A 25527-nucleotide genomic window follows, 5' to 3' on the forward strand; every position below is an offset into this window, starting at 1 on the left:
TCAGTTCCCTAGGCACAGCATCGGTGCTTCCATCACTCATTATGTGTTTTGTCATCAGTGCTTCCATCACTCGCTATGTGTTGCTCCGTAACGGGACTTGCCAAGATCCGCTTCATCGTTCTCTCCGTACAGATCCTCTCTCTGTGGTGAAGAGAAGGGGTCAGACTGTTCATTCTGCCTTCTGCTTTACACACTACGGTTGCTCAACAAATGCTTATTTAATCACAATCAATTTATTATTAATTGTTCCTTAAACCTTCCTATCCCATTAGCCCCATCCTTGGCTTCCAAAGAGCATTCCCAGACAGACCCAGGGCTCTCTGCCATATCCCTTCAATGCCTTCCTGTCTGACCATGGGGTGCCCATCAGCTTCCCGCTGGGTGTGCTGCCAGGTGTTAGGTCAAACCCCAGCTTAGACATTGCTGTGAAGGCATGTTTTAGATATGACTAACCTTTCAATCAGTAGAATTTCAGCAAAGCAGATTGCCTTGCAAATGTGGTTGGGCCTCATCCACTCAGCTGAAAGCCTTCAAACACTGAGGTCCCTGAGGAAAAAGGAATTCTGCCTCCAGGCTGCCTTCGGACACAAGGCTGCATCATCAATTCTTCCCTGGCTCTCTAGCTCGTTGGCCTCATTTCAGACTTGCCAGCCTCCACAACCATGAATCAATTCCTTAAAATACCTATCTATCCATCCATCCATCCATCCACCCACCTACCTTACTGGTTCTCTTTCTCTGGGGAACCCTAATACAGCATTCCTGGCTGGATCCAAAGCTTCCTCCCCTCCCGCCACCTTCATTCTGCATCCCTCCATGTTCCTGCGTGTCTCTTGAAGGCTCCTACTCTACTTATTTTGTTTTGGTTGTTTTTAGCAGTCATGTTTTCCAGAGTGCAAAGACCAGAAGACATGGCCTGGGACGAAGGAGGAAGCAGAACTGTAAAATGTGTGTAATGAAAACCCAAGTGATACACCAGTCAAATGAATTCAGGTCTCCTGTACGGGGCCTTACAAAGGTGAAACCCCGTTAGTAACCTCCAAGGGCACATGAACAGGTACCAGAATTGTTGGCATTCTGATTTCCAGAATGAAGTTGAACCTGCAATCCACAGCCTAGTGAATTGTAGGCCCATGCCTGCAAGGTGACTGTTTTTTGAACTGGGTTGAGATTAGCTACAAACCACTTCACCTTTCCTTCCGACAGACAGGTAGGTCAAAGAGATGCAGCGGCCGTAATACTTGCCCACTTCAGCAAGCTACCTGGGCTTCTGCTGTTTTCTTTGTGCATCAAAGAATTGTGGCCAGGGAGCATTTAATTAGCAGCTAACCTGGGTAATGGGGATATATGCCAAACTTAAAGCCAACTTCTAAAAGTTACTTGGTTTTCTCCAGCCCCACAGTCTCAGATGAGAAAACAATGAAAAAGTCTAGGGCCCAGTGGTCGGCAAACCGCGGCTCGCGAGCCACATGTGGCTCTTTCACAAAATACCGACTTCTGCGCATGGGCCACGAAGTTTCAATCGCACTGTACGTGCGCGCCCGCGCGTGGTATTTTGTGGAAGAGCCACACTGAAGGGGCCAAAGAGCTGCACGTGGCTCGCGATCCGCGGTTTGCCGACCACGGGTCTAGGCAAACAATCAGAATTTTAAAATATCGACAGGCTGGAGCAATGGGCAGGTTCTATCTATGCTAAAACTTAATAGGGTAAACATATGTGGTCCTGCACCTGAGTTCAACTTCCCTTATACAGGATGGAGGAAGGAGAAGGTGGCTGGATTCTACTCAACCTGAGACATGAGATGCAGCCATGGGATGTGACCTGCAGGTGTCAGGCACAGTCCGGGGCTCCTGTTCTAGTCTGTGCTGCCAGTTAACGCCTAGGTGAAATGTTACGTGTCCTTCCTGGCCCGGGCTCTAGCTGGCTCGGCGGAGAGCAGCTGGCCTGGGGAAGAACCGTGGACCATGGAGGCTGGATGGTGCCAAGGCTGAAGGGCTGCAGCCTGCGGTCCGACATCCTAAACCCAAGGTCTCTTCCAGCCTGTGAGCTAAGCTTATTTGACTTACTGGCCAGTTACTTGAGTTCTAACCCTGATTCCTAACCATAAAGAGAGGACAATAACACCCACCTCACACTCTTTTATGATGAAAGCAATTAATATACGTAAAGCAAATTTGGGCACATTGCTCAGCACACGTAAGTATCTGCTAATATTAACTGAAGGAACTCGAAGCTTTGCCAGACTCATGGTAACATGACAGCTGCCTTCAAGTATGGGAAGGGCCTTATATGGAAGAGAGGAAGCTGCTCTGAAGCGCCTGAGGATGGAAGTCACATGGAGGTTGCCCGGTTCTGCATGAGGAAGAGCGTTCTCCATAGCAGACGCCTGCCGGCAGGTGCAAGTTGTGGTCCCGAGTGTTTCAGCAGGAGGTTCGGAATCACGTGGCCCACAACCACGGGGCGGGACGCTGTCGGGAGGCAAGTGCCCACGGGGTGGTGGGCTAGGGGACCCCTAGGGTGCCACCTACACATGAAATTCTATGACTCTAGGACTTTTATCCCAGGTTCCCTCAGCCTAGAGACAGACATTCACAGCCACCCACACACTGAAAATGCCAGAGGAACCACTGGAGACTCACATCTCAAAGCCCCAGACTCACATTTACACTCCAGTTTAGGAGGGGAAGCAGAAACTGAGGAGAGCTCTTCGAGACTACGTGGTTTGCGACTAAGCAGGATCAAGACCCTCTTTTGTCTAAAGAGGAAAATGCTACAAGACTAAAATACAAAGCCCAGGAAAGGGTGTTTAGTGTCCCACTCCCTCACGCGCCAGGCCTTCTCCCTCCACGGAACAGAGGACAGTCTCAGGGAGACCCCAGAGGGGCGGGTCAGCTCCTCTCTGTGACCTGCTGCCCAGCCCAGTGGGAGGGTAGAAACGCCACCTGAGAACATCTGCCCGGGCCCACTCCCCTGACAACAGCTGGGCGCAATCCACAGATGGAAAACAGATGGCACCAGATCAGCTCTGTGAATAAAACTTTAATAATGTACAGCAGAAATTGGACAGGCTCATTCTTATATTAAAACAAAAGATTTCCTATATTACAACTTATTTACATTTGCATACTGAAGAGGTAAAGTGTCTAAGTGGCTATTTTACAATCCTTTCTAGTAAAATGTACAAAAACAAACAGAAGTACCGAGAATGCCGTTCGGGGGCCTTGATGGCAACAAAAGAACGGGCTTGGCCTTGGTCTGTGAACCTAGAATCCAGAGGTGCAGGTCGCCCTAAGGGTCAGGGTTAGCCTCAGGGGGCCAAACACCACAGCTTCAGGCTGTAGTTTCTCCCCAGCTCTCTAAACTCCTAACGCTTATGGTTAAGAGTGGCGAGGGTGAGGATGGGAGCTTCCCAAAAAGCTGCTCAGTCCTCCCCAGGGGGGAGGAGCTGGATGTACGTGTGGTGAGGACAGAAGGGCCACCTAGGGAGCAGGCTAGTGGCTTGGGAGTCCCTGGGTCGAGGAGTGTTGGCAGATCCCAGAGGCTGGTTGTGATGGGCACGGGGAGTCTAATCCCATAACCACTTAGAACCCGCCAGGTTCTGCAGGGCAGAGGTGAGGAAAGGAAGTCCCCTGATGACACAATTGGTATTCAAGGGAAATTAGTCAATAGCCAGTAAATTGGCCCAAACAGTTAGGGGGAAATCTCCTTTAATGCAAGGAAAGAGGCAACACATCAGGAAAATAAATAGAAAGGCCAGGGGCATCGGGGGAGACAGAAGCAGGGAGAGGGCTCCCTCCTCCACAAGCTTTGGCAGCGAGTCGCTGGCTGGAGGCAGGGGTGCTGTGCAGCTGCATCCACACCATGCTCCCCGGGCAGGGAGGAGGCGCAGAAGGAACGCAGTGACTGGGCGCTCGTGCCCACCACCGGTCTCTTTGGTGTGGGAGGCATCCTTGCTCCTCGGTGGTCTTCTATGAGAGCAATCGTTTCGGGCTCAAAGGCTCTCAGAACCACCGACTGTATGAAACTTCTGGTCTCAAAACAGGCACCCACCAACTTGGATCAGGTCCTTCCTCGGTGCCCAAGGGTAGGACCCACGCCTGTCTTGTTCACAGCCGTATCCCAGCACCTAGCACAGTGCCTGGCACCCAACAGGCACTCAACATTAGCTGAGGAAACGCCTGGAGAAGGAGCAACCAGCTGGACAGTGCACAACAGGCCAGGGCCCTGGCCCCAAGCCACTCCTGGAACTGGGGGTGGGTGGGCAGAAGCGAGAGAGACTAACCCCCAGGGCAGGACGGGCCTCTCCTGTGGAGTGGGGACAGGCTCAGGACAAGGACGGGCGTTTCCAGTGTGATTGAGCTATGTGCGCTTGATTGAAGCTTTTTTTTTTTTGTGGTTGTTTTTGTAAGGGTTTCTTTAAAAACAAATAAATTGAGAGGTAATCATCACATAGAGATGGTTTTCCTTTTATAAAAACTTAATAATATTAAAAAAAGTTAAAATCTAGACCCTCCCAATAAAATTAAAAAACAAACAACAAAAAACCCACTCCAGTTAAAAGTTATGGCTTCAAAGTTATTATATACCTAAGCTATGGTGACCAAACCACCACCCACAACCGTGCTTCTAGACATCGTTCACTACTACATTCAGGTTAAATATGATTCGGCTCAGGCTGCTCCCTTTAGCAGGGCCCCTGAAGTGGGTACAAGCCTCCTACCTTCCCTCCACCATGATCAGATAATCCAGTAAAAGACCCATGCAGATGCCTCCCTCCCACCCGCACTCCCTCCCCACTCCCTGCCCCCCTTTCCCTTCCCCACCCTAAACCCACCACCACCAAAAATATACACGGCTGTTTCCAGAATCTGGGACAGGAAAGACAGATGTGACATTCTAATCCGAGTCCCACGATCTGGGCTGCAAACGCGTTGGGCCTTCCTGGATGCTGCGAGGACCATGCCCTGGGCTGGCTCATTTCCCACGGTGGCAGCTGACCACACGCCCAAGACTCACACCAAGTTGCTTTCCCTGTCCACCCACCCTCCCTCACATTTGGACCCCAAAGCCTGCTGGGCCAGCTTTGGTTCCAGTCTGAAATGGAGAGCGGTGCTCACGCAGGGTTGGCAGAGCGGCCTGTGGGGAAGGAGGGTACCGTGGCTCAGAGCTCTGGGGCAGGGGCAGGGGCGGGGGCAGGGAGGAGACCTCTGGGCAGGGCACCAGGAAACGAGACGCTGCTCACTACTGAACAGAGGCACCAGCACGAAGACAGCATGAAGAACACACCCCTGACCTGCACATGCACAGAAAGCTCAAGCAGGGAAGTACGCACCTACAGACACACACACGCACACACACGTATGTACGTACACACACACGTACACGCACGCACGCACACACATAAGGGCGTGGCACAGACCAGGCACAACAGGAGACACACCTCAGCACATGCACACCTGGCTGGACAGACAGGGGCGGATTCCGTCTCCGCTGGCAGCCCCTGCCGATGTCTGGGCGAGGGTGGAGCACGGGGCCCAGAACTGCCTGCCAGAGGGGCTGCGCTTCAGGTTCCTCTGGGCCACCTCGGTGCCGGGGCTGGTTCCTGGAGGAAAATCTCAGTGCTGCTTAGCACTCGGCTTCACCTGGGCCCTCCAGGCCGCCGTCACCACTCCTGGATGTACCCAGGCGCACCGGGTTGGGCGGGACTTCCCACTACAACCAGTTAGGAGTTGTGGCACCGAGTTCTCACACCGTTCGCTCAGAGTCTCCATGCCACTAGGAGGTAAGTATAAAAGGTGTCTGTGTCTCAAACCCAACATGGGAGTGAGCGGGTCTCCCGGGCTCTGTCCCTCTTTCGGACCAGGGCTTCTGGCCACAGAGGGCTGGGCAGAAACGAGAGGTAGGCCTCCATCGTACGCTCGACATGGCAGCTCTGTGTAGTCCTCGCTGCCCAGGTTGCATGTAGGGGAGGGAAGAAGGGTTAGATCTTCACATCTTCCTGCACGCTGAGCTGGGAGAGGGTCTTCTTAATGCGCAGAGCAGTCAGGCGGGCTGCGCCGTTGGCGTACCAGCACTCTCGCATCATCTTCCCCATCACTCGTAACGCCTGCACGGAGACCCAGAGGCATCATTGTGACCCTGCCCCACGGAAGCCATTCTGGTCCCCAGGCCCCTCATTTCTCCGTGTAAGTCTGCCAGGATCTCCTCTCCCCTCTGAACCTAGGGAAACACCTTGCAAGCATCCCTGTCCCCATGGCTAGCCCTTCCTTAGGGGCCAGGCTGTGCAGGCACAAGGAGAAAGCTTCCGCAGGAGGGGGAGCTCCCTGCAAGCACCGCGAGCCACCCCATCATCTGCACAAAACACCCACAACAACCTGTGGTCTGACAATCATTTCTATCAGGTTTGAGAATCCATTTTCATGATTGTTCTTCTATTTTTACTTAAAAAAATTTTTTATTGGTTTTAGAGAGAGGAAAGAAGGGAGGGAGAGACAGATTTGTTGTTCCGCTTATTTATGCATTCACTGGTTGCTTTTTTAACTTTTTATTTTTTTAATAATTTTTATTGATTTCAGGGAGGAAGGGAGAGGGAGAGAGATGGAAACATCAATGATGAGAGAGAATCACTGACTGGCTGCCCCACCCTGGGGATCGAGTCCACAACTCAGGCATATACCCGACTGGGAATTGAACTGCGACTCCTGGTTAATAGGTCGAAGCTCATCCACTGAGCCACGCCGGACGGGCTGGTTACTTTTTTGTATGTGCTCTGACCGGAAATCAAACCCACAATTTGGGCATATCAGGACAATGCTCTAACCAACTGAGCTACCTGGCCAGGGCTCATCTGCCACTTTTTATTGTTTGTTAATCCTCACGGAGTGATATTTTTTCCATTGGTTGTTTTTTTGTTTGTTTGTTTGTTTTTAGAGGTAGTGGAAGGGAGTGGGAAAGACAGAGACAGAGAAGCATCGATGTGAGAAAGACACATCAACTGGTTGCCTCCTCCACATGCTCTGACCAGGGCTGGGGACTGGGGATCGAGCTTGCAGCCAAGGTACATGCCCTTCACCAAAACTGAACCCCGGACTCTTCAGTCCACAGGTTGATGCTCTATCCACCGAGCCAAACCAGTTAGGGCCATATGCTACTTTTTAAAAGAACAATTAGTAAGGCCCCAGTGGAAACTAGACCCTGAAAGCAATCTTGTCAGAGGCCGAAAGCTACACTGTCATTGCCAAGATGACACAGGCGACCACTATAGTCAGGCCAAAAGGTGACATGGAAGGTCGCCTAAGGACCGCTACTGGTTATCGAGGGCTATAAAGTTCCTCGATTGCTGCTCAAGGCCACTATTCTTCAAAATTCCGTTTAACAGTGGAATTTTCAGAGAGGAAAAATATTTTTTTCCTACTTTCCTGAGTAGAGTCCCAACAATACAAACAGTGGTGACTGAACAGAGGGTGGGGCAGGGCAGTAAAAGCAGCTCTTCCAGCCTCACATTCATCCTCTGAAGTAAACCCAATTGGGGGTTCCAAGGAACATTTGGAAAATGCTGCTGTTATGCAATGAGAGGACATCACCTAAAATGTGAACGAAGTAATTTTTTGGTCAATGCAGAAGCGCCCTCTAGTGGTTATATTCCTAAAAAGCAGAGCTGCCTGCCAGTAATTGAGCAGCCACCTATGAACCAGGTCACCGCTCCATTCTGGGTCAGGGCCCATGCCTGGGTTACAGGCTAGATCCCCAGTGAGGTTGTGCAGGAGGCAGCCAATCGATGATGCTCTCTCATCATCGATGTTTCTCTCTCCCTCCCCCTTCCTCTCTGAAAAAAAAAAAAAAAAAAGCAGAGCTATGAGGGAAAAAGAGGCCCAAGTGCACTTAGCTAGGCAAAACCTGCTCCCCCTGAAGACTCTAAGACCCCAGAACTCCATGTTCATTAGGACTCTATAATAAATTTGTCATTTCAATTCTTTACACAAAATGTTCTGTTTTTTAAAAACTATATATTTTTATTGATTTCAGAGAGGAAGGGAGAGGGAGAGAGAGATAGAAACATCAATGATGAGAGAGAATCATTGATCAGCTGCCTCCTGCACATCCCACACTGGGGATCGAGCCTGTAACCTGGGCATGTGCCTTGACCCGGAATCGAACCCTGACTTCCTGGTTCACAGGTTGATGTTCAACTATTGAGCTACACCAGTCAGCCACGTTGTTCCCTGTTCACTTCATCTGCCATCTCCCCCAAATTCAAATTCTCCGCATCCTCCTCCGCTCTTCTGAGTTGTTATAAAGGCCACCTCCCTCACAGACATGTACTCACCAAGTCATCTTTCCAGTTAGACAGGTCTAAGAGCTCCCACTAGGCTTTTGTTTCTGTCTCCTGTTGACCACCTATCTTATCTGTGTCCCCAGGGCCAACTGCTTCTACTAGGCTGTGGATTCCAAAGGGGACCCTACAGTGCCCAGGACAAGGGACTGTGGCCTCTCAGGGCTTAGTATATAAAATCATAGCACAGTGGTATTATCGTAACAGACACACTCAGGGGTTGGACCCCCTGTCAGGTAAGGTAGAAAAACCATGCAGACGGAAAAGCAGCAGGAGGTAGGGGAGCTTCCTACCTCATAACTCTGCCACCAGTTGGGGATGTTGGGACGCAGCTTCTGGTCACATACGACCTTGCGCATTTCCTCAATGGAAGGGTCAGAGGGCACTAAGTCATAATATGGCAGCTGATATTCTTCATGGACTCCTGGAAGAAGAGAAAATGTCCACCTGAGTTACCAACAGAAGGAGGAGATGAGTCAAACTCCAATGAGAACAAGCACACTGTGGCCCGCACACACCACGTCCCACTAGGAGGGAATGGGCTCCTTGGAGAGCTCGGTGGATCTAGGGATGGGACAAGAGGTACAGATGATTAGCCAGAAACATCTTTTTCATACCAAAAGGCAAGAAAACTATCAAAGACTACTGAGGTCAAGTCGACAGGCACCAACTTGAAAAGCTCCCAACCAGTCAAAGATGAGAACATTTATGCAATAGTAAGATTAATAACTTTAATGGAAACAAATATTTAAAATCCACCAGTTCAAAAAAAAAGTCTTCCAGTTCATAATTATACTAAACAGCAAAACCCTCAAAATCAAGGTCATCTTTGTAAGATGATAGGTAACACTTGTTATTTTGATAAATGGAAATCAAGTATTTTTCCTGCCGTTCCTGTTCAAACTATCCACCTTGGTAACCATAGAGACAATTAGGGGAAGTTTCTCTTCCAAGAAGAAATCTAGCTAATACATGAAGGCTGATAGAATCAGAATATTGGCATTTTTCAACCTCTAATGAATTTGGATTTGGACAGTGATCACTGATGGCTGTTAATATCACAGAAATAGAGTTACCAGCACTATGTGCCTTGTAACAGAAGAACTTTTGGGGAAAAAAAATCTGACTGTAGTCATTGAATTTAACTATCACAGAAAATTCACAGGAACACAAGAACTCTATGAAGAGACAAACAGGAAAATTTACGGGACAAAAGACTGGATTCTCCAATTAAAAAAACATGGGGGGCGGGAAATGGGATGTGAAACCTATCCTATATAATAAAAGGCTAATATGCAAATTGACCGAATGGTGGAACGACCAGTCGCTATGACACACACTGACCACCAGGGGGCAGACATTCAACACAGGAGCTGCCCCCTGGTGGTCAGTGCACTCCCACAGGGGGAGCGCCACCCAGCCAGAAGCCCTGAGCCGGGTTCACAGCTGGCGAGCGCAGTGGCACTGACGGGAGCCTCTCCCGCCTCCATGGCAGCACTAAGGATGTCCATCTGTTGGACATTCCCTGAGGGTTCCCAGAATGTGAGAGGGCGCAGGCCAGGCTGAGGGACTCCCCCCACCCTCCAGTGCACGAATTTCATGCACCGGGCCTCTAGTAGATTATAAGAGACTTAAGCAATGCATCAATCAACTGCAACAAATGAACATTAACCCTAATTTTGAACAAACTGTTCAGGAGAAAATTGGGGAAATCTCAACACTGACTGATGTTAAATGATATTAAGAATTAATGTTCATTTAAAAAAGCGTGACAAGAGTATTATTTTGGAAGTCAGAGCTACACACTGAAATATTTTCCATAATAAAAAATTAATTTAAAAAATTCAATGTGCCCTAACCGGTTTGGCTTAGTGGATAAAATGTTAGCCTGCGAACTGAAGGATCCCAGGCTCGATTGATCCCCAGTGGGGAGAGGAGAGGCATGCTGGAGGCAGCTGATCAATGATTCTCTCTCATCATTGTCTCTCTCCCCCTTCCTTCCTCTCTGAAATCAATAAAAATATATTTTAAAAAAATCCAATGTAACTTTCTCATGCCCTTTTCCAGGAAAAATTCTGCTATCCGGAGCTAATAGGAGAGACTTTTAAATAGAGTCCGGCCAGACCAGTGTTGCTCAGTGGTTGAGCATCGAGCTATGAATCAGGAGGTCCACCTTGGTAACCATAGAGACAATTAGGGGAAGTTCAATTCCCAATAAGGGCACATGCCCTAGTTGCGAGCTCAGTCCCCAGTGTGGAGTGTGCAGGAGGCAGCTGACCAATGATTCTCATCATTGATGGTTCTCTCTCTCTCTCCCTCTCCCTTCCTCTCTGAAATAAAAAAACAAAAAGCAATAGAGTTGACTTGGTAGTTATCTCAGGGGTAGTTAGGAGCTTGAGCTCTGACCTCAATTTACCACAGGTTGAATCCTAGTTTATCAGCCATATGATCTTGGACAAATTAGCTAATCTCTCTATGATTCGTTTCTTCATCTGCAAAATAGTGACAATATTAGTACCCACTTTACAGGTTTATAGTAAAGATTAAACTAATTTATACATAAAAAGGGATAAATGTTAGCATTATTAGTATTATTATACACTTAGCCCCAATTTCTGGATGGTATGAGGAAGAACAAATTAAGTTACTCAGGTTAAGATCTGTGTGACCAGATTTTCTTAATCTGTTTTCTGTATATAAGGATCAAAATTTTAGACGTACAATTCTATGAGTACCTGGGTGCCTTCTCCATAATTTGGATCTTACCAAAAATATCATAGATAGAAAAAGACAGTAACACAGAAAGGGGTCTAGCTGGAAGACTCACCAGTTCTTTTTAATTCATTTCATTTCCCCTGACTGGAATTTCTTACATTAGAGATAAATGGCTGAGGGCAGGGCTCTAGTGGTTCTTGAACTTGAGGGCAGCATACTTGAAAGTCACTGTAAAATACTGATGTACTAAGCTGATGATAAAAATGTTCTCAGCTAAACCTGACACTACCTTTTACTGGATTCTGACATAAGTGAGTAGTTGCAAATTCCAAAGATTTAAGAAAAAGTACAGGAGAAAAACTCATTTTGAGAAAATTCTACACACTGGTAAGCTTTATCCTACAAATTGAGAAATTACCACTATTAATTTGTCAATGAAACCCATGTTCCCCAGGAGCGCAGCTTGAGAGCCAGTGTGTTAGCATACAATGCCTCCTGTATCAAGGAGACCCCTGCAGTAGCTCCATTCTATTCCTGCCCAGGACTTTCGCAACCTCCAGGCCCAATAAGAACAATCTGTTTAAAATTTTTAAAAAGCCAAATAGGCCTTCAGAATGTTTACCACAATGTAAAGCACTACTTTAGAAGCTGGTCCAAAGAGTGAACACACCCTTCGCACAGCTACCTCCAAGGTTCCCTCATATTTGATGAGAACGCTGTGATTGATGGAGTCTGTCACTAGGCATCCGGCAGGTTGTAAAAAGAAAGGAGGCAGCAGAACACCAGCATCCTCAGGTGATCAGCATCCTAGACGGGGAGGCAGGAGCAAGAAAAGGCAGAAGAGAAAAGTACCTCCAGAATTGCATCTTCGAGCAATCTCCCAATATACAAGCCCGAGGGCATAGATATCAGCACATTTAAAGGAGTCAAAGTGCTTCATGTTAATGGTTTCATCAAGCACTTCAGGGGCCATGTATCTGCAACAGCAAAGGAAACATGATCATGCAGAGGAAAAGATGGCTTCTCTCCTTAAATCAAGGTACTGACTTGGAGACCCTCAGAATGTGGGTATCACCCCCAAAAAGTCCCTTGGGGACGAGGAACTGATCAATGTTTTTATTGCAAACTCCCATATTTTGGATTCGAATCTAAATTCTTCAGCATAGCTTTAGGAAGTAGCATAGGCTACTCTTATCTGTACCTCTACTTTTTAACATCAAGATTTATTTTTAGCATGTTTTGATTTCTTGGCAGAGGTATTTGTACTGTGGATCACAGGGCACTAACAATATGTAATATCTAGTTGCTACTGGGGTCTTGGACTTTATTAGATGTAGCCACAGTGACAGGTTGAGCTTAAATTTCATTCTGTACTTCTTTATCTTACCTGGTTGCAGATAATGTGAAAATTATTCTAGATAGTCATCAAAGTCCCTGTCAGCTAATTAATACTACTTGACACACACACACACACACACACACACACACACACACACACACACACAGTAAGGCAAATTAGGGGATCACCTCAGGCCTCACAATTTGGGCCCTGGGTCATTCATTCATTCAGGTCAAAGGGGAGGGAAAAGCAGCAAAACAACTTAGTGAAATTCACTGAGATTCAACTGATAAGCAGACCTTCTCTTACTTCCTCCTGCACAATGAGGAAGGCACACATGGACCACTCAGGACAGGCAGAGGGCAAAGGCAGAGGCCCAGGCCTTCCTACCGTTTGGTTCCCACCCTCTGATTTGGGGCAATGTCAATGGTGTCAGTGACTGCATCATGACGGACGGCCAGGCCCAGATCTGCAATGGCGCACATTCCATTTTTCTTCACTAGGATGTTCTTCGACTTTAAGTCTCGATGAGCAATTCCAGGCTTCCCTGGCAGAGAAAAAACAGGGACCTTTAAAGAAAGGTAGTAAAAATGTTACAAGCAAGAGTCTACAGCCAGACTGAATGTTAGGAAGTCCCGTGAGTTTGAGTCCTGGCTTTGCCTCCCACTAGCCCAGTAACCCTGGAAAAGCGACTTAACCCAACTAAACAGACTAACACCAGTACTGACTTCACAGAAATGTTGTGAGGAGTAAATGCATTAATGTAGGTAAGTGATGAGCTCAGAAGGGCATGTGTATTAGATGATATTACCATGACTACTACTACTCGCCTTCCCTGAACTATTACGCTCCAGTACTGAAGTGCTGAGGAATTCAAAGAAAAACTGCTGTGTTGGCTAGCTGTTAGAATCAAACAAAATCACCAACAATTAACCCTTTGAGTGCCAACCAATATCCTAGGAACTATGCTAAAATTGCCAAGGCATTTTTGCTGATTTTACAGCAAAGCCATCTGTCAATAAAGAGTGAACTACTAGCATCTAATAGTGACACTGCAGGAGGAGCGCGAAGGCGCTCCCAGCACTCTAGGGGTTAATAAAGACTGCTGATACCCGACAGAGGCTAGAAACAGGACCAAACTTTTAATGGCTGGTTTTCTGTCATGGCAGCAAGTGCTGTTGCCCTGGTCAACCAGGCATCAGGGAACACACCCTGCCACCGTGACAAGATCCAGGATTTCCTAAAGAGCTGATAGTACAGTCAATAACCAGGGCTGGTCAAGGCCTTCTGCCTCCAGAAAAACCTTCCTAGACTAAGGAAGCCCAGGGCGTAATCCACCAAGCAGTCTTTCAGCCAGCTGCCCCCAATGAACGTGTGAAATCACTAAACCGATGCTCCTGTCACAAGAGCCTCCTGCATCGTCTTAGCTCCTGTGCACTGTGGACTTCTGAGATGACTGCTCAGTGAACACCAGCTCCAATCCCCGCACTTTCCCACAAGCCCTGCGGGGGTGCTGGAGGCAGGTGGGAGAACCCCGGAGACCCTCTTGTTCTCACTCAAGTCAAGTCCAAACCTCCCTCCTTCAGATTAGACGACAGTTCCTGAGGTCCAGCTCCAACGTTCTCAGTAAGAAGGTGTCTGGGAACCAAATCAGGATGGTACAAGCTTTTAAAGGCAACCCAGCATCACTGCCCCTCGGCTGGGTCCACTCACCTTGGGTGCCCACGATCTCCATGTGCAGGTGCGCCAGCCCACTGGCAGCTGACAAGGCCAGCTTGATCATCCCCTCGATCGTCACTGTGTACCGGTTAAGATAATCGAACAGGGAGCCATGCTCATGGTAGTCCGAGACGAGCCACAGCTGTGTCCAGGTGCCATTATCTGCAGAGAACCACAGAAGAGTTTCAGAAAAGGCACAACCACAGCAGTTAAAGAAGGAAAGGAAGATGTGCACCCCATGGACTCCAGTTGCTCCTGAACTCCCACCTCTCGCCTCCACACCTCCGGAGGCCTCCTCTGCGCCCGTTTCACCTGCAGGTGTTTCAGGCTCCAGGGAGGACAGAACAGCATTTCTTTCTTAGACCCGCTCCCTTATTTCTCGTAGGTGGCTGTAGGGTCTGGACAGCATCCCACTGTAACCCCAACTCTGAAGTGAGAGGCCTCCAGAAGAGGAAGCGTATGCTCAGAGAGTAACACTGCTTCCGATCCTGAGGCGACCCGCTTCTCCACGTTAGCAACCACGACTGGCTGCGCCCCACCGCCACGGCGGAGGCTTCGCAGGTCCTCTCTGCAGCAAGACCCCTTTTCAACAATGGAATTTATCGTGGTAACATGGGTTTCAGGAGTACAATTCTATAATACATCATCTGTATATTGTATTGTGCTCAAGTCTCCTTAAATCACCATTTATCCCCCCTATATCCTCCTCTACCTTCCCCCACCCCCATTCTCTAAGACGCTTTGAGCACAGCCCAGCCCAGCACCTGTCTCATTTGTAGCATTTCTTTCCTAAATCCACTGCTCTTTCCAGGTTATGAGCTCTGAGCAGGAAAGAGCTCCTTTGTGCATTATTGCATCCCAGACCAAAAAAACACTTTTCAGGGCATGACGAGCACACATCCAAGGATTCCAAAGAGGTTGTCTCGCCCTCAGAAGAGCAATGGAAGGTGGATAGCATACACTCTTATACATTGTGGGTGTGGGTGTGTGTGCAGTGGGAAGGAGGAGGGGGAGGAAGAGAGGGAGAAATAGTAAAACCAAAAGCTGTCAATCTAATTGGGTTATGCTGCAGTCCATAGGAAAATTGGATTGAGATCTTCTAAATTCCAGGCCGGTGCTGGTTCCAGGACACGACACTGTACTACATATCGTGTTAAAAAGGCAAGTCAGAGGAGTCCCACTTCCCCCTCCCCTGGTCCCAATGTGGGCTCGACAGCCAGACCGACTCACACAGCTGCCAGATCAATCAAGGGAGTGGCTTCTGAACAGCACTAGTCTTGGCTTCTCTGAACAGGGGTCCACTCAACACACCCCTCTTACACTCTAACCAGCCCCCAAGTCTTGAGGACCCTGCCAATACGTCAAAAGGGAAGACATCTTTTGATCCTTTAAAATAGATGTAAGATTTAAGTTTTATTCCAAGGTGATGTTGTTTTGTTCAGAAGGAGTAAAAAATTCTCTTCCGCTTCTTCCCTTGTGTATGAGACCAAGACGTTTCAGCTGGGGGAGGCCGAGATCACTACCAACCCCCACAGCAATGTGAGGAATGCGCAGCCTGCTGCTGTTTTAGGAAGGAAACATAAATACTTAGCATCTTCCGTAGGCTTTGTAGACACTAACTTCTAAAAATCGCTGTGCCCTGGGAGCAAACTGGGTCACCACTGCCAGGAGATTCCAAAACGGCAAAGCCCATCACCTCATGGTCTTTGACTCCAAGTGGACTACCTCCCCGTGTGTCTGCTGTCCCCTCTTCCTGGGGCCTGTGAGGGCAGGGACTGTGTCTTGTTCTATGGGCAGAGGTCCTGCCTATAGTTGTCAATAGATGATGTTACTGAACTAATGAATGAAATTTCAGTTACCACCCATTATTTCATAAAAAAATACACTCCTCTCGAAAAGGCCTCACAATCTGGCCTCCGTGACTCACCGCCGTCTTCTGCTGTAACACAGCCACCCAAGTTACTGCAGGTTCCCAAACACACTTCACCTCTGCTCACCTGTCTGGAGTGAACCTTCCACTGGTTTTGCTTTCTGACCAGCTCCTGCTACCTCCGCCTCAGTCAAGCTCAGGTGTGCCCTCCCTGACCCGCATCTCACCCCCGACTGTGCTCACTAGAACAGCATGTTACCTGATCACATCCTACAATTCACCATTACTTTATCCCTTTGTAGTGAATGAGGCCCTCAAAAATGACAACGTGCCTGGCCGCACAAGAAAGACTCAAAAACAAAAGCAAGAACAGGAGCGAGGAGGAGGAGGAAACAAGGGACCTCGGGTATAAGCGGACCCAACGCTGAGTCTGAGCCACGAGGTGGCACTTTGGCGGCAGGCAGGTCGCTGCTTTGCTGCACCTGCTCCACTGCAGAACTGTGTCTGCTGCTGGGGTGCCTGCCACCGAACGTGGGCGACGTGCTTTTCGGGGCCTTCCTTTCCTGGCCGGAGCTGAGGCCACAGTTCTTCCCTCCAGTGGGGCCCCTCAGGGACTACCCTGGGGGAGGGGTTGAGAGTGTCTTGGAAGGGAAGTGAGCAGGAGGGGCAAGAGCTTTACCCTGTTCACCTGCTTAATAACTGCTTATTTACTTGCTAAGTAACCTGGGTTTCCACATAAGCTTTTTGTAGAAGAAAAGTTTGAAAATCATTACCTTATTTAGATTCTCTATGGGCAATAACTACGAAGGCAAACAGAGCCGTGTTGCCCCAGTCACCCCTCCGTCTGGGACCATGGTTGGCTTCAGGACACACTGTCTCCACGCCCAGCCCTTTACCTTTATTGTCAGCAGCAATAAATCCGAGGATGTTTTCGTGGCGCAGCATGACTGTCTGGTATATCTCTGCTTCCCGGAACCAAGACCGTTCTTCACGAGAAGAGAAAATTTTCACAGCCACATCACCACCCCTCCAGCGGCCGCGCCACACTTCTCCAAACCGGCCCTTGCCAATAATCTCCTGTAAAACGATGGTTCGGGCCACTGTGCGCTGGACAAAAAGTGGTAACCCTATGGACCAAAGGATGGAAAGAAAGCGGACACTGTAATTTTGCTTAACTTTGTAACTCCCGCTCTCACTGCCACACTGGAAAAGCCTGATCACCGCGCCCCATGCTGCCCTGCTGCACTGGCCATGCAGAGCTGTGGCTGCCCCTGTACCATGTCCAGGTAGTCCACCAGAAGACTAAGCCAGGCAGCGCCTGGGAGTGAATACAGAAAGGGAAATGCAAAGGATTAGCTGTTCCTGATCTAAGCAATTTATCCTCTCCGTTAGCGTGGATGACAGATTTTAATATAAACATCTGACCAGATTTATCAACTCTGTAACCAGCCACCTGTGGGCCAATCCATCCACATCTGCCTTATGCTGATGAAGAGGAAAGAGGGCAGAAAAGATGAAAGTGAGGACTTGAGCACTGGGAGCACCTTCTGGCTCTCTGCTCATTCGCCACTAGAGGGCAGTGCTGCGTGTCCCATGAAACCCAAATTGTGGTCAGGGCATGTAAGGATCTAGAGATCAAAGTTCTGCTCACAGGTGGAGCTCCAGATGCAGAATGGGAGACTACCCATGCTTATTCTAAGATTAATTTTATTGTCTTTCTAGAACTCATTTATTGCCTCATTTGACTCATTCAATGTCTCCCTATCTTACCAATCCACCCCTACCATCATGACTAACTCTTAACTCTCTCACTTCCTCTCCCTGACCAAATAAAAAAATGTTATTAATCCCTAACTCTTGTGGATGTAAATGACCACTTACTGTATGCTTTAGGCACTATGCTAAGGGCTTTACATAAATTATCTCATTTCCTCACAAACATCTATAAGGTGGGTACTTTTATTATCCCCATTTTACAGAGGAGAAAACTGAGGCCCAAAGGGAGAAGGTTAAGTAACTCATTCAAATGCATACAAACAATAAGTGGCAATACAGGAATTAAAATCTAGGACTGGCTGACTCCAAAGTTCATGCTTTTAACTACATGCAGTATAGAGCCAGCAAAAAGTTTCTCAACTTGGACCCCTACTCCCCATCTTCTCTGTGCCAGTCCTAGTTCAGGCCCTTCTTTAAAATATTTCCAACTGGTCTTTCTGCCTCCCATCTCACCCTGCTCCTGCCCTGCAACCCACACACAGCCCTACCTCACCCTGCCCTCTCTAACAGGAGGCTGGCAAATGAACGAATTCATCCTCCACACCACTGCCAGAACTCCTTCCACAGGAGAAGTTTCCGTAGATGCCTCTTATCTTGCCAGAAAAGGCACAGCACCCAAGGTCCTTTCCTCCCGGACAGCCTGCCCCTTCCACCCCCAGCGTGGCCACGCCATGCTGGGCTCTGTCGTTCTCTAAACACTCGGTGAACTTTCACGCCTTTCTGTCCTTTTGCTCAAGAGATTTTCTTTGGCCTGGAATGTTCCTTGTCCTCTCATTTCTCTTAAAACTTCAAATTCAGTGTTCAAGACCCCTTTGAGTGCACCCTCCTCTGCAGGACCTTTCCCAACAATCTCCATCCCTTTTATCCAACTTTGGATCAGCTTCCTTCTCATCTTTGTTCATCCTGTATTATCCACAGGGTGTTCTATATATATATTTGTTCATGTGAATTGAAAGTCACGTAAGCAGCAAGGACTTATTCACTTTAAATCCACAGAATTAAAACTCCAACACCTTGGAAGCTCTGCATATTCTGAATTAAGAATGGACTAAACCAGTGGTCAGAAAACTGCGGCTCGCGAGCCACATGTGGCTCTTTGGCCCCTTGAGTGTGGCTCTTCCTAAGCCTTAGGAGTACCCTAATTAAATTAATAACAATGTACCTACCTATATAGTTTAAGTTTAAAAAATTTGGCTCTCAAAAGAAATTTCAATCGTTGTACTGTTGATATTTGGCTCTGTTGACTAATGAGTTTGCTGATCACTGGACTAAACCATCCAGAGAGAAATGGTTATTAATCACTTCATCCCAGCTGACTAACCACCATGCACCTTCCAGAGCCTCAGCTGGACTCTGGAAACCGAGCTACCCTCCTCTGACAGCAAATCAAGTCACAGGCAGTCAGGAAGGTCTAACCACTGCCCTTCTTCCTTCATCAAAGAACAGGCCATCTATTTTTCTCTCTTCCTAAATGTATACAGGTTTACATCCATCATTTTGGCACACTCTACTGCAGAGCTTAATAAAGGCAAAACCACTAAAATTCAAGAGATGTCAAAGTATTCCTTGTGTTCAAGGAGAAATGTCTGGCTATGACTGATGGTATAATTTCCCTACAGAACAGTCTTGTCACATGGCAAAAAAAATACATAAACATGCCCTAACCGGTTTGGCTCAGTGGATAGAGCATTGGCCTGCCGACTGAAGGGTCCCGGGTTCGATTCTGGTCAAGGGCATGTACCTTGGTTGCAGGCACATCCCCAGTGGGGAGTGTGTAGGAGGCAGCTGATCAATGTTTCTCTCTCATTGATGTTTCCAACTCTATCCCTCTCCCTTCCTCTCTGTAAAAATTAATAAAATATATTAAAAAAATACATAAACACAAAATTCTCACAAATATGATTCTGTATGTTTTAGCTACATTGGCAACAATAATGATTTTTGTGGATGATTTTTTTACAAGAACAAAATACCACCATCACTAAAATAATTGTTTATCTTCATGAAAAGACTATTTTGCAGTCACACTCATATCTAATAGCTAGCTGAGCTATATACCCTGAGACCCGAACAATCCAATCCCCTTTTGCCAATCCTGGTCTCACGACAAGGCCCAGTGTTTGGTTCAATTCCCTCATCTAAGGAAGACTCGGTTACCAACAGGCAGGACAAGAAATGGAGCTGATGCCGTGCTGGAAGCCCAAGCTGCCTTTATTTAACTGCATGAAAAAACCTCTGGTTAACTGGAACAAGTCAATGATTCACCAAACCCAGCTTTCAGCTTCACTCAATGTCCTTAAACTCCCCTTGTGGTTGCTCAGAGATCAATGATTAGCTGTCACCACCTCACAGGAACGCGGCACACTCCTGTTTCTCAAAAGGGGCCCTTAAATTGAGCACTCCACCGCTCAGGTGGAACCAGATGAATTTTAATAGATGTTGGTTATAGAACTTGGAGAGAGGCAGAGTTTCTGGACGAGAGAGGTTTGCACTTGACCTTTGGAATCCCAGGGAATGAAAGATTTTCTGTGCCCCCCCTTATCTTATTACGTGTCAGACTCCACAAGAAGGGGAAGTACGACACCAAAAGATTCACTGCTGCTAGAAACAAGTGTAAGGTCCAGCCTTTCTCAGAAATGCTCTATCTATCCTGCTGGGAAGCAGTGATGAAGGCCAACGACAGACACAAGGCCAGAAGAACTCAGTACCTGAGCCAGACCCTGATGTGGAGAGATCATAGACAAGATCTTGGAGCGTCTTGTCTTTGGAGAGGCACATCTCACATGAGGGATCTTCCATGTCCAGCCTCTGGCGGTTGTGATAGACACGCTGGTGATAGTTAATGACAAGGAAAACAATGATGATGATGAGAAACAGGAGGAACACTGGGCCGGCAATGATGCCGACCAGCTCCACAGGGCCCCACATGGAAGGGTGCTCAGGCTCCTTGAGGTGACCTGGGTCAAGTGAGAAAGGAGAGGGAAAGAACAAAGAGTCAAAACAAGGGAATGCACTGGCCTTATTTATCCCCAACACCTCCCTCTAAGTGAAATGCCCGTTCCCTCGCCACATGCTCAAGGTGTGCTTGACCTCTCCAGTCTTATGGGGCTAGTGTGTCTGCTCTCAAATGCAAACCTCTTTAGTGCCCTTTGCATCAGTCAAATCCATAACCCACTTTGTAATTTCACGGTACTTTTCCCATCTCAGTGGCCCGGACAGATGCCAGGATCTACTCTTCAACTTGTAACTCTTTTAAGCTCTGCTCCAGTCTCTCTCCTGCTCCTCTATCTCCTCAGTGATGCCTTCTAAATGGCAGACCTGTAGAGGGGTGAGGTCTAACACTTCCCAGCCTTGATCACTGCCCTTTTTGCCTAATTGTAGCCCCTCTTTCCGGTATTGCCTTCACCCCACCCCAAAAGCTCCCTTCCTGAGGCTCTGGGGTTGCCTCCTTCAGAATCAGTCCCATACCCAACCACTCCCACCCCCCTCCTTGCCTGGTTCTCCCGCTCCTCAACAGCTGCCTATGCCACTTGGCCACCATCCAAAATGCAGCTTTCACCTCTGGGGCCAACTTGACAACAATCTGTCTCCCTCATCCTCTAATCTACAAACCTGATGTGGGAGCAATCCCATCCCTTGTCACCTTAGAGCCGTGGTCGGCAATCTGCGGCTCGCCAGCCACATGCGGCTCTTTGGCCCCTTGAGTGTGGCTCTTCCTAAGCCTTAGGAATACCCTAATTAAGTTAATGACAATGTACCTACCTATATAGTTTAAGTTTAAAAATTTTGGCTCTCAAAAGAAATTTCAATCGTTGTACTGTTGATATTTGGCTCTGTTGACTAATGAGTTTGCCGACCACTGCCTTAGGGAACTTCAAAAAGTTTACCTATCATCAAACAAAGGGATTGGGAAGCGTAGAGAAGGATGAAATGACAGGGGTGCCCCACCTCCAAGATGAGCCAATAGTCCAACAAGGGTGTCCACTCACCACTGGGCACCCTCAGGTCGATCTTGTTGCAGAAGTCAGTATAGCAGCAGTGGGTGTTACGCAGGTCCTCGGAGCTCAGGCAATAGAAGGGCTTCCCAGCAGGGACCAGCTCCACTTTGGGGATGCAGGTACGCACATGGTGCTCCATCCCATCCAGGTTGAAAATGGAAACCATGCAGGCCCCATCTGTTTCACACGTGTAGTTGGCCTGTAGGCAGCTGGTGCACGTACACAGCAGAGCTGCAGGAAATTTGGGAGTAGACATTGACATCAAAGATTAGATCTTATCCCGGGTCCTTTCACAAACTTAGAATATCATTCCTTAGCATCCTTGATGTTCCAAAATAAGGAGCTTTTATAGAGATCGGGTCAGAAAGATGATACTGTCAATGGAGACACAACCTTTTCACCTGTTTATTCAGCTCACAAACAAGACTTTCTAGGCCCCACCATTTTCCTCTAAGTGCTCTATTTTATGCCTCTGAGACACAGAGAAACTACCTTTTGAACTTTGCCTTAGACTTAATACAAATAATTTTGTGACTGGGAAAGACGTTTTTCTTTAAATTTAGATGCCTAGTCTCCTGAATGCAGTCAGTATGCATGCTCTCATATACTCTTTTGCTGCAATGCTCTTTTTCCTGGCGAATTCTTACAAATCCTTTAAAATTCAGCTTAAACATCACTTCCTTTGAAAAGCTTCCCCTGCCATCCCGGCTGAGTGGCTCAGCTGGTTGGAGCGTCGTCCTGTGCACCAAAAGGCTGTGGGTTCGACCCGGTCAGGGTGCTGCGGAAGGCAACTGATAGATGTTTCTCACACTGATGTTTCTCTCTCTCTCTAATCAATAAACATATCCTCAGGTGAGGATTTAAAAAAAAAGCTTCCCCTGACTGTCCAACATCCTCTTCCTTCAGTCCAGTGGTCGGCAAACTGCGGCTCGCAAGCCACACGCGGCTCTTTGGCCCCTTGAGTGTGGCTCTTCCACAAAATACCGACTTCTGCGCACGGGGCCACGAAGTTTCAATCGCACTATACATGCGCGCCCGCACGTGGTATTTTGTGGAAGAGCCACATGTGGCTCGCGAGCCGCAGTTTGCTGACCACTGCTTTAGTCCATGGCAAGTACCTCTCTCATGAGGGCAAAAACAGTACCCTCCAAAGAAGATAATATCAGTGGCTACCTCATAAAGTTACTGTGAGGATTAAATGAGCTAATGCATAAAAAGGACTCAATGTGTTTAACCCATTCTGAAAGGTCCCTGAATATCACTTTAAAGAGTAATATATGTCTATATGCGGTGTGTGTGTGTGTGTGTGTGTGTGTGTGTTTTTTTCAAATAGGTAATGAATGCAATCATCTCTGGGCCTAGTGAGTTTTGCTGGGTGTGTAGTATACATAAGTGTAGACTATTGGCAGGAAATTACTGTAAGTGAATTTGTGCCTCTGAAAGCTAGTTCAGCAGCCCTGGAGTCTGAAATCCTTGATTTATCTGTCTAACAGGAATAGCACAGACAGCAGCAGTTGGTTCTGCCCAGCACTGTCTCCCATGAGCCTAACCGAGCCCTGACCTCTGGGAGGGGCAGGAGTGTGGCTTTAGCCACTACAATGCTTAGGTTGGGACTCACAGGGGATGGAGGTGGTAGGGCCCACCCAGGTCCCAGACTAGACACTAAGTGGATACTATCTGGATACCGAGTGGGAAGGTATTCAAACTAGGGCCCCTAGAGAAGAGACATATATGACCAGTCCCATGAAAACCCAGTCTGTTGTAACTCACCCCTTTAGGCTGTAAACAGTTTATCTTTGTCTCTTTCTCCCATACAATGGGAGGCACCTCTTGGCTTTCAAATCCAAAGACAGATTCTAAATATCTCAGTGTCACACCCCTCCTTTCTCAGGCTTCTGTAAAGGACACATCCCTGCCATCCCCAGCCAAGGAAACAAAGGAGAGAGAGCACTGACAGGTAAACAGAACTAGGGCCTGTGGTTATTTTTTTCATAGCGTTTGATCAGATCCCTTTCTTCAGGGAGAAATTCCAAAACATGTAGCTACCTGCTGAAGGGTTTGGGTAGTGTTACATTTTTAAAGGCAGGAAGTTTAAAGCAGGTACCCTTTAGGCTACATTCCAAATCTAGAAGGATTTTTAAAAGTAAATGCCTCCTAAACTTCAATCCCAACCCTTTTAGACACAAAGACTAAAAGAACCTTCTCCATTTTTCTTACCAAATACCTTTATTTGCTCCCTTTTATTCACCTTGTTAACAAATTTACTTCTGTGCCCTTCCGAATACTCAATCCAAATCTTTTACTCCAGCTGCAGTCCTGTTACTTCAGGGAAGCCAATACCCACTCCTTTGTGTCAGGGGGACATTCAAGCACAAAAGGGGTTCCCCATGGAGTGAACACCTCTCAATACACACACCAGGCCATCCAGCAAAGAGAACAGCATTGGGTCTATTTTGGGAAGCGAGAAGGGAAAGCGAACAACTCCAAGAGGGCTATTCTGAGCACAGTGGGACACACAGGCCAGACCCGCAGCCGCCTTTTGAAAAAAGCTCACTTCAGAGTCGTCAATTGGGAGCCAGGAGTCTCTGATTCCAGATACTTATCCTCCTTTCATTGGTTCACGGCCCCTTTCACAGTGATTCATCCTGGAGAGCGAACACACCCACACGTGGCTCATTATTTTTGGGAAGTACTTAAACAATCTTGGTGTAAGACAGGAAAGAACAAAAGTGGTGAAATCTATGCTAGACTGGACGAAGAACGGAACTGGGAGCAGGGCCTTGTGGGTTTGCGATAAGGAATTGAGCAAGTCCCTGAATCTATCTGGGCCTTGGCTGCCCAACCAAAAAAGACCATTTATCTCACAGAAATGGTATAAAGATTAGCCAAACATCCCTTAAGTGCTGTGGGTACCCTGAGAAAGATTCTCTCTGCACCTATCTGTGTACGTCTATATGTTTTACAATGAGTGACAAGACTGAGAAAGATCTATTTTTAACATAAACATCACTACTGCCCACACCCCTGAAAAGGTTTCAGTTACTATCACTGGAGCCACGCAGGATATCACAGCAGGAAACAGGTCAGAAAGACCTGGCTCAAATACCAGCTCTAATATTAATCACATGACCTTGAGCAAGTTGGGAACCTTCATGCACCCTGGTTTCCTAATCTGTAAAGTGGAACTGTTAATAATTATGTCGCAGGACTAGGTAAGAATGAAATGAAATTAAAAAGTGCTTACCAAGTAGATGCTCAATAAATTTTAATCCTAACTCTCAATGTAAAACTCAAACACACTTAACATTTGTCTCTTTATCCATTAATTAGGGAGTGGCAAGTTAAAGCAAGACCACAGCAAGAACTGCTGCTTGAGCCTCGGCTCTGCCAGTAACTGAGTCGCGTGGCATTGGGCAAGTCATTTAACCTCTCTGAACCTCATTTTCCTCATGATTAACCAGAAAGAAGAGAGTGAACTAGATGACCTCTAAAATCCTCCAGCTGAAATTTGAATCCAGTTTATTTCTAAATTCCACATTGTTTGCCTCACTGATCCAACACTGGGAAGTTCTGCTTTGAATTTTATATACCTTATCCTGAACTTTAAAGACAGACATTATGGCTAATCTTCTGTAAATATTCATTTTTCACTAAAACAAAGTAAGTGATAATAAAATTACACAAACATCTGAATTTACTATAAATTTGCTATAAATCACAAATCTAATTTTAATGTCTTTGAAAAGCTAAATCTGGATTAATGATAACAGCCTTTAT

At 47.4% G+C, this 25527-nt stretch overlaps 1 protein-coding gene across 2 annotated transcripts; it reads right to left on the reverse strand.

Moving 5' to 3' along the window:
- Nucleotides 1-24240, reverse strand: ACVR1B (activin A receptor, type IB). Of its 2 annotated transcripts, none has more exons than XR_001362665.1 (9): nt 21742-21981; nt 20461-20709; nt 16873-17103; nt 14101-14268; nt 12778-12934; nt 11901-12025; nt 8627-8757; nt 5442-6107; nt 1-141 (listed from the first exon to the last, which is right to left on the reverse strand). XR_001362665.1 is itself a non-coding variant. In XM_014542108.1 (9 exons), the coding sequence occupies exons 2-9, from the start codon at nt 21914-21916 to the stop codon at nt 5982-5984; spliced, it is 1362 nt and encodes a 453-aa protein (XP_014397594.1). In that variant the 5' UTR covers nt 21917-21981; nt 23999-24240; the 3' UTR covers nt 3026-5981. The 2 variants fall into 2 exon arrangements, 1 of the variants encoding a protein (XP_014397594.1); XM_014542108.1 differs by lacking the exon at nt 1-141 and adding an exon at nt 23999-24240 and having other exon boundaries at nt 3026-6107.
- Nucleotides 24241-25527: the final 1287 nt, after the last annotated feature.

The sequence above is a fragment of the Myotis brandtii genome, unplaced genomic scaffold (assembly GCF_000412655.1).
Source record: "Myotis brandtii unplaced genomic scaffold, ASM41265v1 scaffold29, whole genome shotgun sequence".
NCBI lineage: Eukaryota > Metazoa > Chordata > Mammalia > Chiroptera > Vespertilionidae > Myotis > Myotis brandtii.

Excerpts from the sequence above, each read along its gene's own strand:
- ACVR1B (XM_014542108.1), bottom strand. The coding sequence starts at position 21,916 with ATGGTTTCCATTTTCAACCTGGATGGGATGGAGCACCATGTGCGTACC. Across the intron at positions 17,104-20,460 it reads CACATCAGGGTCTGGCTCAG|GGTTACCACTTTTTGTCCAG; the intron begins GTACTGAGTTCT and ends TTTGGTCCATAG. Across the intron at positions 8,758-11,900 it reads TCGAAGATGCAATTCTGGAG|GAGTCCATGAAGAATATCAG; the intron begins GTACTTTTCTCT and ends CTCTTCTTCCAG.